Source organism: Triturus cristatus, chromosome 8 (genome assembly GCF_964204655.1).
Source record: "Triturus cristatus chromosome 8, aTriCri1.1, whole genome shotgun sequence".
NCBI lineage: Eukaryota > Metazoa > Chordata > Amphibia > Caudata > Salamandridae > Triturus > Triturus cristatus.
The window spans coordinates 1,184,884,586-1,184,897,320 of NC_140591.1; the positions used below are offsets into that span (position 1 = coordinate 1,184,884,586).

The following is a 12,735-nucleotide window of genomic DNA, read 5'->3' on the forward strand; positions in this document are numbered from 1 at the left end:
TTCTGTTTCAAAATTTACCTGACACAAAACAAGAAACAACCACTTTTCATCCAGCAAGAAAAAAAACCGCAAACCTTTCGGTTTAATGGTGGGGACGAGAAAGCTACTCCTAAGTGATATGGCGTAGCTACGGGTTATGGTATTTTTTGTAACTTGTGCCTCAACAGGACAATATGGTGAGTTCTCTTCGGGATTACTCAGTAGAGTGAAGCACCCTTAACACTCTTCCAGACACAGACCCCCTCTCTCGTCACAGATCGGACCTTTCGTCGAGCCCCTCACACAGCTTTCCTCCCTCCATTTCCACTTTCACCAAAGCAGGCTCCTCACTCAGCACGGTCTCGGTTTGTCCGTCACCGATGTCCCTGCCTTTCCTTCCCAATGGTTAGCGGTGCTCCCGGGCTTGTATATAGATAGAATAGGCGGGAGAGGCAGTGGTATGTGTTTAGCACCCTAAAACACGAGGTGGACACTAGTTGCCGATCCTTGGAGTGGGTCTAGGCCTCCAAAATATAGAATGGTGTCCACAGCGCCTCTACATACCTCAAATCTGACGGGCGCGTGCACCTCGAAACGCACCTATCCGATGTTTCAGATCAGACCGCTCCTGCGACTTCACTCCTCTAGAGGGCGCTGTTCCTTTGTTGTTTGATCCTAAGAGCTACAAAGCTAAACATACACTTATGTGCATTAGGATAACAGTTAAGTGCCAGGGTCACGGAAATTATGCGACAGGGGGCAACCAAACTATGTGTCGGGAATTACTTAATTATGCGCCAATAAAAGGCAAAATATATTGTGGCACATTTTGTAAAAGTATTGCCTCACATATTTTACATTGTTTATATATGTTAACACTTACGGTTTCATTCACATCATTAGAACCAGTCGGACACCCAAATACAGCAACAAGCAACGAATGACGACCAGTCATACTTTGCAAGGGCCTTCTACTGAGCAGCAACACGGGTTGCGGCGTTTTAGTAACCTGATCCGTTTGGCCTAGAAACAGGTTTTTTTTTTTAAATCAGCAGATTATGCAGCAGGTGATGAATTATGTGGCAAAACCATAATTACGTGGAAAACGCTGCAGCCGCAAAATCCCAGCATTTCAGTGACCCAGATTATATATAGCACGCTTCATAAAGTGCAGACTTTGAATGAAGATATCATTGTAAACTAGCATAGTGAATTAAATAGTTTATGCCGAGATCTATGTAGAACTGCTAGCGCAAAGTTTTCAGTTCGAGAAAAGAGGATTGGGCCTTTCATCTATCCGAAGGTCGATATAACGAGCATCCATTTTGATTCAAGGAAATAACCCTTTACAAAAATGTTAAAAGTTAAGTGCTTTCTATAAATTATTTACACTCCTAGAAATCTATTTTATCTCCTACATTTAAAAGCAAATTAGTAAAATGCACCCATTTCACAAGTACATTTAAAACCCGCCTGTTTTAGAGTACCGAAACAGCAAAAGGAAAGGCACCGACCTGAGGCTAAGCAGAGGCACTTTAATAGAATTTTAGTAAAATTATATATTTATAGAAAATTTCTATATAACCAGTCTTAAGGTGCTAATCACTAATAGACCCCACAGATCCTTTCCCATGGACATAAAATAAATGACAGTAAGAAGTACGAGCGCGCCTTTTCTTAGTCCTATGCTAAATGCCTCAGGTGAACTCAAAATTATTAGTTTCAATGTAAAACTGTAGGATTCTTCACAAGGACCGGTCAGCTCTCACTGTCCCCGCCCCAATTTGTGCCGGAAACATGCTGCGCATGCGCACTGAATACAGCACTGGACGTTGGTGATCTGCCAGGAACGATAGTGATCGAGACAATCAAACTCCCTCCACGTGACTTTGGATTGGAGGTTCTTCAACTGAGGACATTCTACAGCACACTTTACACTTTTGAAGCACAAAGTGCCCTGTGAGGCGAGAATAGAGATGAGGGTGCACTATTCTCCCACACACGACACCTGGGAGGAGGGTTGTTATCTCCAGGTATATGGCACCTGAGTGGGGCTCACTTCGTGCACCAGTCCAACAGACAGTGAACCTAGAAGGACAAAGGGCTCTAGATTGCATCCTGCTCGTGGCAAGTAAACCGCCATACGTCATGGCGAGTCTCCTTAGGATGAGAGAGGGTGGCAAGAGTCCACACAACTTCAGTCTCAGGCAGTATCACTACAGAGCCAGGAATATTTTGTAGGCTTCTACAAGAATTACGAGCACCTTAGGTTCAGAACGGCAGGTACATTACACCAATGGTACATGTTAGACACTCAGACTGCGGCCATAATTATCACTCAAATATCAGCATTACAAATATATATTTGGAAATGCAATCTATATCCACTAGCACCATCGTCATATTTTATGGAAGTACCGACATTTTGCTATTGTATTAAAATCCAGACCTTATAGTTTATTAAAAAAACATAAGCCATGAAATAGCAGCTTTTCGTTTTTAGTAAATACATTTGGTTCCCAAACAGTCGTTCAAACACATGCAATTGAAAAATGTCCACATAACAGAATAAAATAACCCCTTACGTAGGAGTTTGCGGAGTTCTGCGAAGTGACCAAAAAACGCAGCTGCGCTAAGTGAAATTCCGCTAGTGGCAGAGTGCATTAGATCGTGCCGTTTATGCTGATTTTTAGCGTCAGGTGTTTGCCCAGTGCAGGAAAATCAGTGCGAATGTCACCATGCACAGCGGAAGAGGGCACTGTTTTTTCTGCCACTACAGTAGATTTTCTACTCTTGCGGCAACTTCGTCAACACGAACGGATGGTTTTTCAACGCGAGCAGTCGCGACCATCCGCGACCACCTGCTTTGAGAAATCTTGCTGGGTGGTGGCCTAGTGTTGGATTTTCCTCGCTCACCAACTTAACATTGGCGATCGTGGAAAAAACTCCACGCCGCAAACGGAACGCTGCGTGCTCCGCGGAGCGAGGAAAACTTCACTAACGAAGGAGAATTCACTGCCCAGGCCTAGTTATACCTCCAATGCCCAGCTACAATTATTTAACAAGCATTTACAATGCAATGGTCTCGGCATTGGTAAAGTTAGAGCTATTGGCATTGCTCATGACATTATTTTTGTTTATGTTTTTGTTTTTAAAACATTTCAAGAAACGGCATTGTTATTTACAATGTCAATAGCTTAATCACTCTCCAATGCGAGACCTAGTGCATTTGCACCCACACACAGATTAAGCTATTGACATTGTAAATAACAATGCCGTTTCTTTACATGTTTTAAAAACATAAACAAAAATAATGTCATGAGCAATTCCAATAGCTCTAACTTTAACAATGCCGAGACCGTTGCATTGTAAATGCTTGTTCTTTTCTTCTTGTCGTTTCTGGATCTGAGGAAGCAAGGTTCAGGGTGCCCCCTAAATGCTAGATTTAGGGTCGTTACAGGTAGGTAAAGGGCAGGGACCAAAGGGTCCCTTCCCTGGGGTGGGTACATCCCCTATCGTGCCACCCTCCAGTGGGAGGGGAGCAGGAGCCTGTCCCTGGTTGGTTGGGTCCCCCCATTCTCAAGATGGCGGGGACTCAGGGTTGTGCTTCACCTCGCCTCCCCCACCTGAGAGGTGGAGTTGTCAGAGGTGGGCACACCTCTTTCCCTCACTTGTTTTCCCACCCGTCGTCCTGCCAAAAGTGGGGGGTAAAACCAGTGGGGACCAGTTGCTGAAAGCAGCAAATGGTCTGGGGAGGCTCACTAAGGCGACATGCCTTTGAAGCTTTCCCTTCGTGAACACTGCCCATCCTGGGAGAGGAGGCTTGGCACCTCGTCCCAGGATGTGCATTGTTCCAGGCCCCCGAGAGCAGCAGGCTCTCGACCCAGGGTTCCAGAAACATGTCTGTTGGTGGCAGCCTAAGCAGCCACTCAGTCGGGTCACTAGAAGTTGGTCGAGTGTCAGGGGGCATTTCTAAGATGCCCTCTGTTGTGCATTTTACATTAAATCCCACACTGGCATCAGTGTGGGTTTAATGTGCTGAGAAGTTTGATACCAATCTTCCCAGTTTTCATTGTAGCCATTATGGTGTTGTGGAGTTCGTAATGACACCAAATACTCTTAATGGTAGCATTGCACTCACAATGCCCAAGAATGAACTTGGGCACTGTAGGGGTAAAGGGTTTATGCAGCTGTGCCCTCACCACTGGTATGGTGCACCCTGCTAGAGGGGTGACTGCCTATGCCAGGGCAGTGGTTTGTGGCATGGCACACAGGGATGTGTTCCATGTCTACTCTTCACTTTGTTCTGCAGCAAGACACGCAGCCTGCAAAGGCAGTGTGTGAGTGTCAGGGTACAGGACCTCTAAGGGTGGCACAATAAGTGCTGCAGCCCTTAGAGACCTTCTCTGGTCACAGTGCCCGGGGTACCTGTGGTACCATTTACCAGGGGCTGACCTGTGGCCAGAGATGCCATTTGGGTGTAGGCTTCAATGCAATTTTAGGAAAGGAACATAGGCCCTGGGTACCTGACTAGCAGGAGCCCATGGCACACTCAGTCAAAGAACATCAGCAATTCAGCAAAAAGTGTGGGCATACAATGCAGAAAGAGGGCACTTTGTCACAAGTACTCGATGAGTGAATCGTGCAATAAATCTTCCTTGAACAGGGTGTTCCAGACGTAGGTCTTTTCACCATGGCAGAAAACAAAAAAAAATTGCAAAACTTTGACTCTGGTATACCAGAGCCTGGTTTACTGTGCAATGCACTTTTGATTGCCTGGTCAAGGACATTCTTTTATGCTTTTCCCTCAATTCTGTTGATTCCTGCGGTTATCCTCAAAGTCCAGCAACAGTGATCCTCATTGCTTTAGACTGGACCAGGCATAGGTGGTATCCAGACCTTCTAAATGTAAATCAAACTACATTATATATAGAACTTGAGGCTTATATGCACATGACAGGTCACAAACTCGTAAGGTTAAGATTTAAAGAGAAATGAGACTAAAGTGATTTGAAAATGGTAAAATTTAATTCCAATTTGATAATACCTTGTTAACATACCATGAATGTTTTAGCTAACTTTAGATTTAAAGTAATTCACTTTTAACTGCTTGATGTTTGCAGAGTAAAATAGAGTTCACTTGTCCTTCCATCTGTCCTGTATGATGAAGTGGATTTTCTACTACGTATGTTAATTGTGGCCTAGTTCACAGTGAACCACAAGGGATGGGGAGATGTTACATAATCGCAAAACATGTGCCCTTGACATAGTAATATCAGTAGTTCCTATTCTTCTAAAGCAGCTTGTAGTCATTCATTGGTTGAGTGTTTGTGATGTGTGTTACTGATTTTCTTCTTCAATGCTTATTTGTTCCCCAAAAAATTTCTTTATAATATATTAGTATATTTTTATGGCATTTATAAACAAGACATTAAACAATGCATTAGGCAAAATAAAATTGAAAACCATCAGTTGCAGACCTAACTAGAATACAAAGTACAATGCTCTACCCTGCTCCAATGTAGAATCAAATACTTGGTTAAACCCTATTGCACATTTATATTCAGTCCAAGAGTAAATACAGTACATACAATCCATCTCTATGCATGAGAATCATTTAGTCTGTTCCATGCACCTCATATTTTTAAATGTTTTTGTGGGCACTATCATGCTTTAGAAATTGTTTACTCTGCCATTGCACAGATGTCTGTGCCTCTTAACCATTCTACCACTTTAGGGGAACTGTTACTCCTCCAGTGCTTGGCAATGCTGCACCTGGCCATCATAAGGCCGATGACCACCAGAGTTTTAGAAAGGATAGTACCATCCCATACATCCTTCACCCTCAAGAGCTCTACTTTGGGATCTAATACCACCTGGCAGCCCACTACCATAACCATCTGGTCACAGATCTGCTGTCAGTAGGCTGCTCTACTTGGGAAATCCCACATAACATTATGGAATATGTATTTGAAGCATTGTAGTGTAGACAATTAGAGTTCCGTGACCTGCCCATGTGCCACAATATTAGGGGGTAATAGTATACTCTCTGTTGCTATTAAAATCATATAAGTCCCAGATGTGAGGAAATGACTACGGTGCGGGCCACCCTTACTTCTGTCCATTCCTCATCTTCTAGTGGACCTCCATCCTTCTCCCATCGATCTCTAAGTGCTCGAAAGGAATCTAGAACTTTAATCAACAGGGACCTATATACGCTAAAGGTTTCCCTCTTGTCCCATGTGTTTCATTGTTACCTTGTTTGGAAGGGGATTACACAGTGATGTCTGCCTGATGAGCTTGTCACGCCATTTGATACTTCTTAATGCGGTATTGGAGCATAGCAGCGGACCCTGACAACGAGTGGCAGAGCATGGAGAATAGGTGTTCCATACAGTACGTCGTGTAACACATGTCGGGCAGCAAGTCCTACATAGGCTGTGTATGGTTCAAATAGTTATTAACATTAAAAGGATGACAGTTGTTTTTGTTGTTATTTACACTGAGTCTAAATGAGGGAGGACTCACCAATCAGTTATGGTTTTCCTTGCACCACTTTAACATTCAAAACACTTCTTCCGCTGTGCATCATGTTCACTATACCCTGGCAGTTATCTTCATCTGTTCCTGAGGGTATAGAAGCATTTCCATCACACACTCCTCAAGCTTGACACATCTGTGTTGTCCCTACTAAGTAGCTAGCTGATTTTGTCCTATTTCACAATGAAAAGAGTCAGTAGGTTAGTTCATTTGCAATCAGTTGTTTGCATAAATGCGTTTTGAATAGTTTCATTCAAGGATGAATGTGTGTACATATGTGGTACCCAACAATGGAAGCTGTATTGTTGGCATGAAGATTTCCAGTGGGTGGTATCACATAGTGATGCATGAACTACTTTTCTAGACTCTCTGCATGTTGTTGATGAATTTAGGTTTCTGAAATCTTTCGGCAATATATTAGATTTTTTGTCAATACTGCAGAAAAGAGTGCCAGTCTTCTTTTGTTGTACTCTTCTATACATGTTAGAATTTCAATCAATGAGTAGAAATAATTTTGAGAACGGTATAGATCTTTTATTGGGACAAAACTGTCTTTGATTATTTATGGAAAGCTGTGACGCGTTACTCGGGATACCCCACTAAGTATCACATTTAGCATACTGTTTCTTTAGTGTTGGTATTTTGTTGGGATTCAGATGTTTTCTGTTGATTGTTCCTACTCATGTATTTATCAGGATAGTACTGCATTGTGAGTCGAACTTCATTTTATCCCCGATGTCCTTTTCAGTTACCTCACCCCTCTAATTATTGGTGGGACATCCTGTTTCCAACCTGGTTCTTATTGTTATCAGTTGTGTTCCAATTTGTTTATTGAGAACAATCCAAGCCCTCTAGCCCCATAATGCAGCAAATTGTCAAATGCAAAGTCAGGACAAAATTTAGGTCCAGTTGACATTAATCAAGATGGTAATCCTGCTCTTTGCTGTTTTTATTCTATCCAAACTGTGATTTTTGTTGCTTACATTAGGAAATGTAAAGCTTCACAAGCTTAAAACTAAATGTACCTTGCTCTTCTATACTGAAAGAAAATTGTTACATTGTGGGGCTTTGCACCAGAGGTCTATTCAAATGGCTGCCTAGAAGGATTTCTTCTTTGTGTTTTGGGAACTTTTTATTGTCTACTGCTAGGAGTTTGTAAATCTGGTAGATCCTAATGGGCTCAGGATTTATTCAGTGATCTGCAAAGCTTGGACTTCCTGGTATACCTTCAGTAGATAGTCTGAGTTTAATACTGGTTACTAATAGGGATAGAGAGAGCAGTTTTAAAACCATGAATGATGCAAGAGTAATTATGTGCCACCCCAGTTGCAGATTGCGCTGTTTTCATACCATTGAAGATAGAAACCACAGATCTAATGTTGCAGGTAGGTATATTATTTTTGTGTCCTGAATGCCTAATTTCCTTAAATTGACAACCTCCACTTACTGTCTGTCCACTTTACTCTTAAAGAGCAGTTTGACAAGTCCTTAATGAGGAACTAAAGGCTTTTTCATAAACTGGTGTGATGTATGCATCACATGACTTTGACGTAGTGATTAGAACTATTAATGGTGCACATGAAATGTAAGCTGTATTGAAGGTGCCCGGTTTCAGATTTTGTGCTGCAAATATTCAGAAAATTGTGACTTTGCAAGGAATGCTTAACTGCTGTGTTAATGTTTGTTGATAAGCAACTGCTGCATTTGATGCTTTTTTTTTTTTTACCAAACATGGCAGTGTTGAATACCATCGCTAAAGTTGTAATCATTTTTATTGTGTAGTCAAGGCTTGTTACTGAGTATTACCATATGTTTCAAGAGTGTACGTTAAATGACTTCTCTTTGTTTTCTAACAGAGCTTTACTGGCAGTGCTTTAGCTGCATTGGTCAAAGGTCTTCCAGAAGCTTTGCAGCGGCAGTTTGAATATGAAGACCCTATTGCAAGAGGTGGCAAACAGCTTCTTCACAGTCCTTTTTTTAAGGTGGGCCACAAAAGATTATTGTAAACATGTGAAAATGCAATTTCTGTGTAGTATAATGACCCTCCTGTGACTTTGTTAATATAAATATTAATGATCAAGTTGATAAGCCTGTCACATTTGAACTTTGGTAACACCATCCTTGCAGTGTTCTTCACTCTTCCTCTTGTCACTAACTTTGTCTGACTTGTGCGCTGCAGCTGGACTTAACCCTGTCATTCAGGAAGTCTGATCACATACCTCCAGTACGCATTGGCTTACATGGTCTCTCTTTTGAGACAAGAACACAATTTAAAGTGGTATGTCTAGCTTACAAAGTAGTCCATTATAACTCTCCACCCTCCCTTTCTAACCTCCTCCAATTATCAGGTGGTGTTAGGGGGTCTCAGAAGCAAAAGAACTGATTTCTCAAAACCTTGGCGTCAAAACTGCTCATGCATACCGTCAACCATTTTGAGGAGTCCATATTCTTCAATGGATCTTAAGCTCTCTGATCACGGGATTAAACCCAGCCTCTTGTTATTCCATCAGCATCAGACTGTATATAATCCAAAATCCCTAAATGACTCTAGCTGCAATTATCTGCTCCCCAGTACTTCCTGATCGCTCCTCACCCCATCCTCCACTCTATGTAGTGCTTTTGTTCTCTCCCTTTCTCCTTACTGTGGAGGTGCTCACTATAACCATCCTTCCTATTCCCACCCATTTTCTACCTCTCTCCACCCTTGCTCTCTTCAGTGCATTATTCCATTTCTCCCTCATTCCTAGCCTGAACACCTGCCTTTATGGTCTTGCTTCCCCTGGCTCCTGTGTTCCTTGATTCTTCTCAAACCTTGCATGATTCTCTCTTGCCTTACCTATTTATGTTACTCTGTCCAAGACGGCTTATTTGTCTCACCTTCTGCTTTCCCTCCTCACTCTCCCTCCTCACTCTCCCGCCCCGTTCTAAGTTTCTCTTTGCATCGCTTACCTTACTTTTGTGTTCATGCAGTTTTCATTATTTGATGAGACAATCATGTCACTGTTCTTGAAATATTGTAAAATGTCCTCAAACTCCACAGTACATGAGCATAAAACCATTAAATAAATAAAAAAGTAAAACTTATTTGAAGTTGTTCCTGTGCTTGTCCTGGACAGCTATTTGTATTATACTCCACTACTCAAAGGAGAAAGCATGTGCCACCTTTCTTGGTTTCAACTTTTATACACTACTCATAGGACAGAGTATGTGACTCCTCTCCCGTTTTCTCCTTCATGTGCACCCTTTTTATTGTAACACTGATTCAATATGCGATCAGTCCTGTTATGTACTTCACAGGGTATGGCCAAGACAACCATGTCCTTAGACTTCGGAATAATAAAACATTAGTGGATGAAAGTTACTACCTCGAAGAACACTGTAAAGACCCTCTATGGAGTCTTCAACTTTTTGGCAAACTGGTAAATATTATGGACTATCCCTCTCGTGCACTATCCCTCTCGTAAATAGTTGAAGACTTGATGGTAAGAGTGATGCAAATTGATGACTGTATGTGGACAGTTTGAGCAGAGTCCGGAGACCACAAACCAAGGACTCATACAATGGCTCAGTAAAGGAAAAACAGGGCATCAGTAGGTACAGAGATTGATTTAAAAAAAATAAAATATATATTTGTGTTGTCAATAACATAAGTAGCATTCTTTATAATTTCACTGGAGGAACATTTGGCTTCCTCAGCCGACTGTGCCTATTTAACAGCACCCAACCCGCTGACATCACAAAGTTTTGTGCTGGTCCTTAAGTTCAGATGGGGTGAGGAGTACCTCCAGAACCTGAGATTTTAGTGAGCCATGCATGTGTTTTAACAGTTCTGCAGCACCATCTGTTAGTTTCTTCAATGTCAACATCCACAACTTAGTCTTTGGTACCCAGATATTCTTTTGTATTGTCAGAATACTGAAGATAGTTTTATCCAGTCAGAGAATGATAGAGAATGATAATAGAGAATGAGAGAATGAGAGAGGGAGAGAGAGAGAGAGAGAAAAATTATTAGGCTTGCTGATGTTTTCGTTGACTGTTTTTGAAGTTTACCTCCTGGTGTGTCAAGGAATGTCTTTGCACAATTCTGGTTTTAAGCCTGCGGCTCCTGTCACTGGCCGATGTTGATAATGGACCTGCACCTCATTTGTCTGTGGTGTCAGGAGTGCGACAACTACACCAAGGTGTGTTCCGATTACTGAGCCATGACTCCGAAGACTTTGCGGGAGTGGTTCCTGAAGCTGCTAGCAGCCTGGCATGTGACGCCACAAAAGTCGAGATCCTGGTCGAAAGGAAGTTCTTGGGATAGTTTGTGGAGCCTGAAGTCCTCCTCATCCCATTTGAAGTCCTCTGGACACTCAGGTAGGAGATCCAAAAGAAGAGCAAGAAGTCAAAGTGCTTTTCAACTTCTCTTCATCTGTTGGCCGACTAAACGAGTGGGCCTCTGCGTTCTGGGCCTCATTCCCTGGAATCTACACCATGTGGAAAGTTGTGAAAAGAACCTAAGGTTTGTGCACCTGGGTGGCACCTGCAGAGGAACCTCAATGCCATTTTCAGCGTGGACGACAACAGACACGGAGCCAATTGACGCCACCTACTGGTGCACTGGGGTAGTACTCAAGAACAACTTCTGGTTCCAGTCTGACGCTTGGGGAAATTCTAAGGTAAGGAGTCTGCATCTAGATACAGTCTGTACCTGATGAGGAATTTCCAAATGTAGGTAACTTGTTCTGCTAGCACTCAAAGTATCAGTGACAGTGTATGCTGCTTATGCTAAGGTTTTCCTTGCCCTAGATACCTTCATCTCGTTCCCGGACGCACAGGATACTTTTGGAGTGGGACCGGGCCATTTCCTGCATTATGCCAAGTTGGGTGGAATTTCCAGCGGCCCGCATTTATCGGAGGTCCTTGAGGGGCTTGTTGGATGGAGGAGGGACGCCACCTCATCACGCATTTCTATAAGGACCTCAAGAACGATATGCAGAAGCGGCAGTACAATGTGCATGGGAGAGTAACCTGGGGATGTCAATATCTGACAAGGATTGGGAGCTGGCATTGAACCTCATCCGTACTGTCTCTTGTATTAACCGTTTCAAGTTACTACATTTCTACTTCGTACACCGCACCTATGTCACCCCACATGGTATTAATAAAAAAGACCCCTCGAGGAACGCTGCCTGTCCGAAATATGGGCGCTTCCTTCCTGCATTTAGCGTCGGAATGCCCTTCAGTTCGATCCTATTGGGCGCTGGTGGTACCCCGAATAGAGGTGGCCACGAGCATTAGCATCCCGCAGACCCCACTTGCATGCCTGCTGGGAGTGGTGGCGCGCCCAAGAGGGTGCGAAACTCCTTACAGATTGGCTCAACTGGCTCTCCTATTGTCTAAGAGGCGGGTGGCCATCGGGTGGATGGGTGCGTGGGGTCCACTGCTGACCAGCTGGCTGAAAGACTTGCTGGAATGGTGGGCTGCGGAGGAGCAGCATATGTGCAAAGCGTGCACTGACAATAGTGCCCCCGAGGCCATTTGACTGTGAGTGCAAATGCTGGGTCTTTTTAAGGAGGAGGACGGCCAACCCATTGATGATGACCCGGCCGGGGGGGAATGATAGAAGGAGGGAGCACCTTGTTCCTAGTTATTTCCACGACGACTGAGTGAACAATTATCTGTGACTGTATGGCTTACAGCTTGGTGCCTTGGTCTTATTTTTATAATGCTGTGGGATACCTTTGGATCCATCTGTCTTATTTTCTTTTATTTGTAATCTAAAGCTGGTAGATCTGCACATGTCTTTAATGACTGTCTGCTATAAATACCTTTGTGGTCATGCCAATCCACTGTTTGTTCATTGTTACTGGAAAATCAATAAAATAGAGTTCATAAAAAAAAGGTTTTGCTTGCCCTTCCAACAATTAAAATCTGTGCCAACCAGGAAAAATCAATCACCGGGGCAGTAATTGACACTTCTATAATTAATATTTTTCTGCCAAAGGAAAGGGATCAAGGCGTAAAAGAAATGATTCCAGTGTTTCTTCCAGGCAAGCCATTTCAGGTGGTACACTGTCTCTGGTTTACTGTGTCAGAGCTTCCTGTACCTGTTGAGCCAACAGGTAAAGTTTTGAATGAGGTAATTGCAGTGGTGAGAACTCAGTGGTCACTGGTTCCGTCGATACTAGATGAGAACTTATTGAGAGGTTAGGATTTTTCTCTCCCATCATG

General features: G+C 43.0%; 1 protein-coding gene across 1 annotated transcript in view; it reads left to right on the forward strand.

Moving 5' to 3' along the window:
• The window catches only part of LOC146805589 (E3 ubiquitin-protein ligase HERC2-like), a 1,563,844-nt gene that overhangs the window by 1,152,788 nt on the left and 398,321 nt on the right, over positions 1-12,735 (forward strand). The window contains 1 exon segment of the mRNA XM_085622871.1: positions 8,376-8,501. Coding sequence (XP_085478997.1) covers positions 8,376-8,501 — 126 coding nt within the window.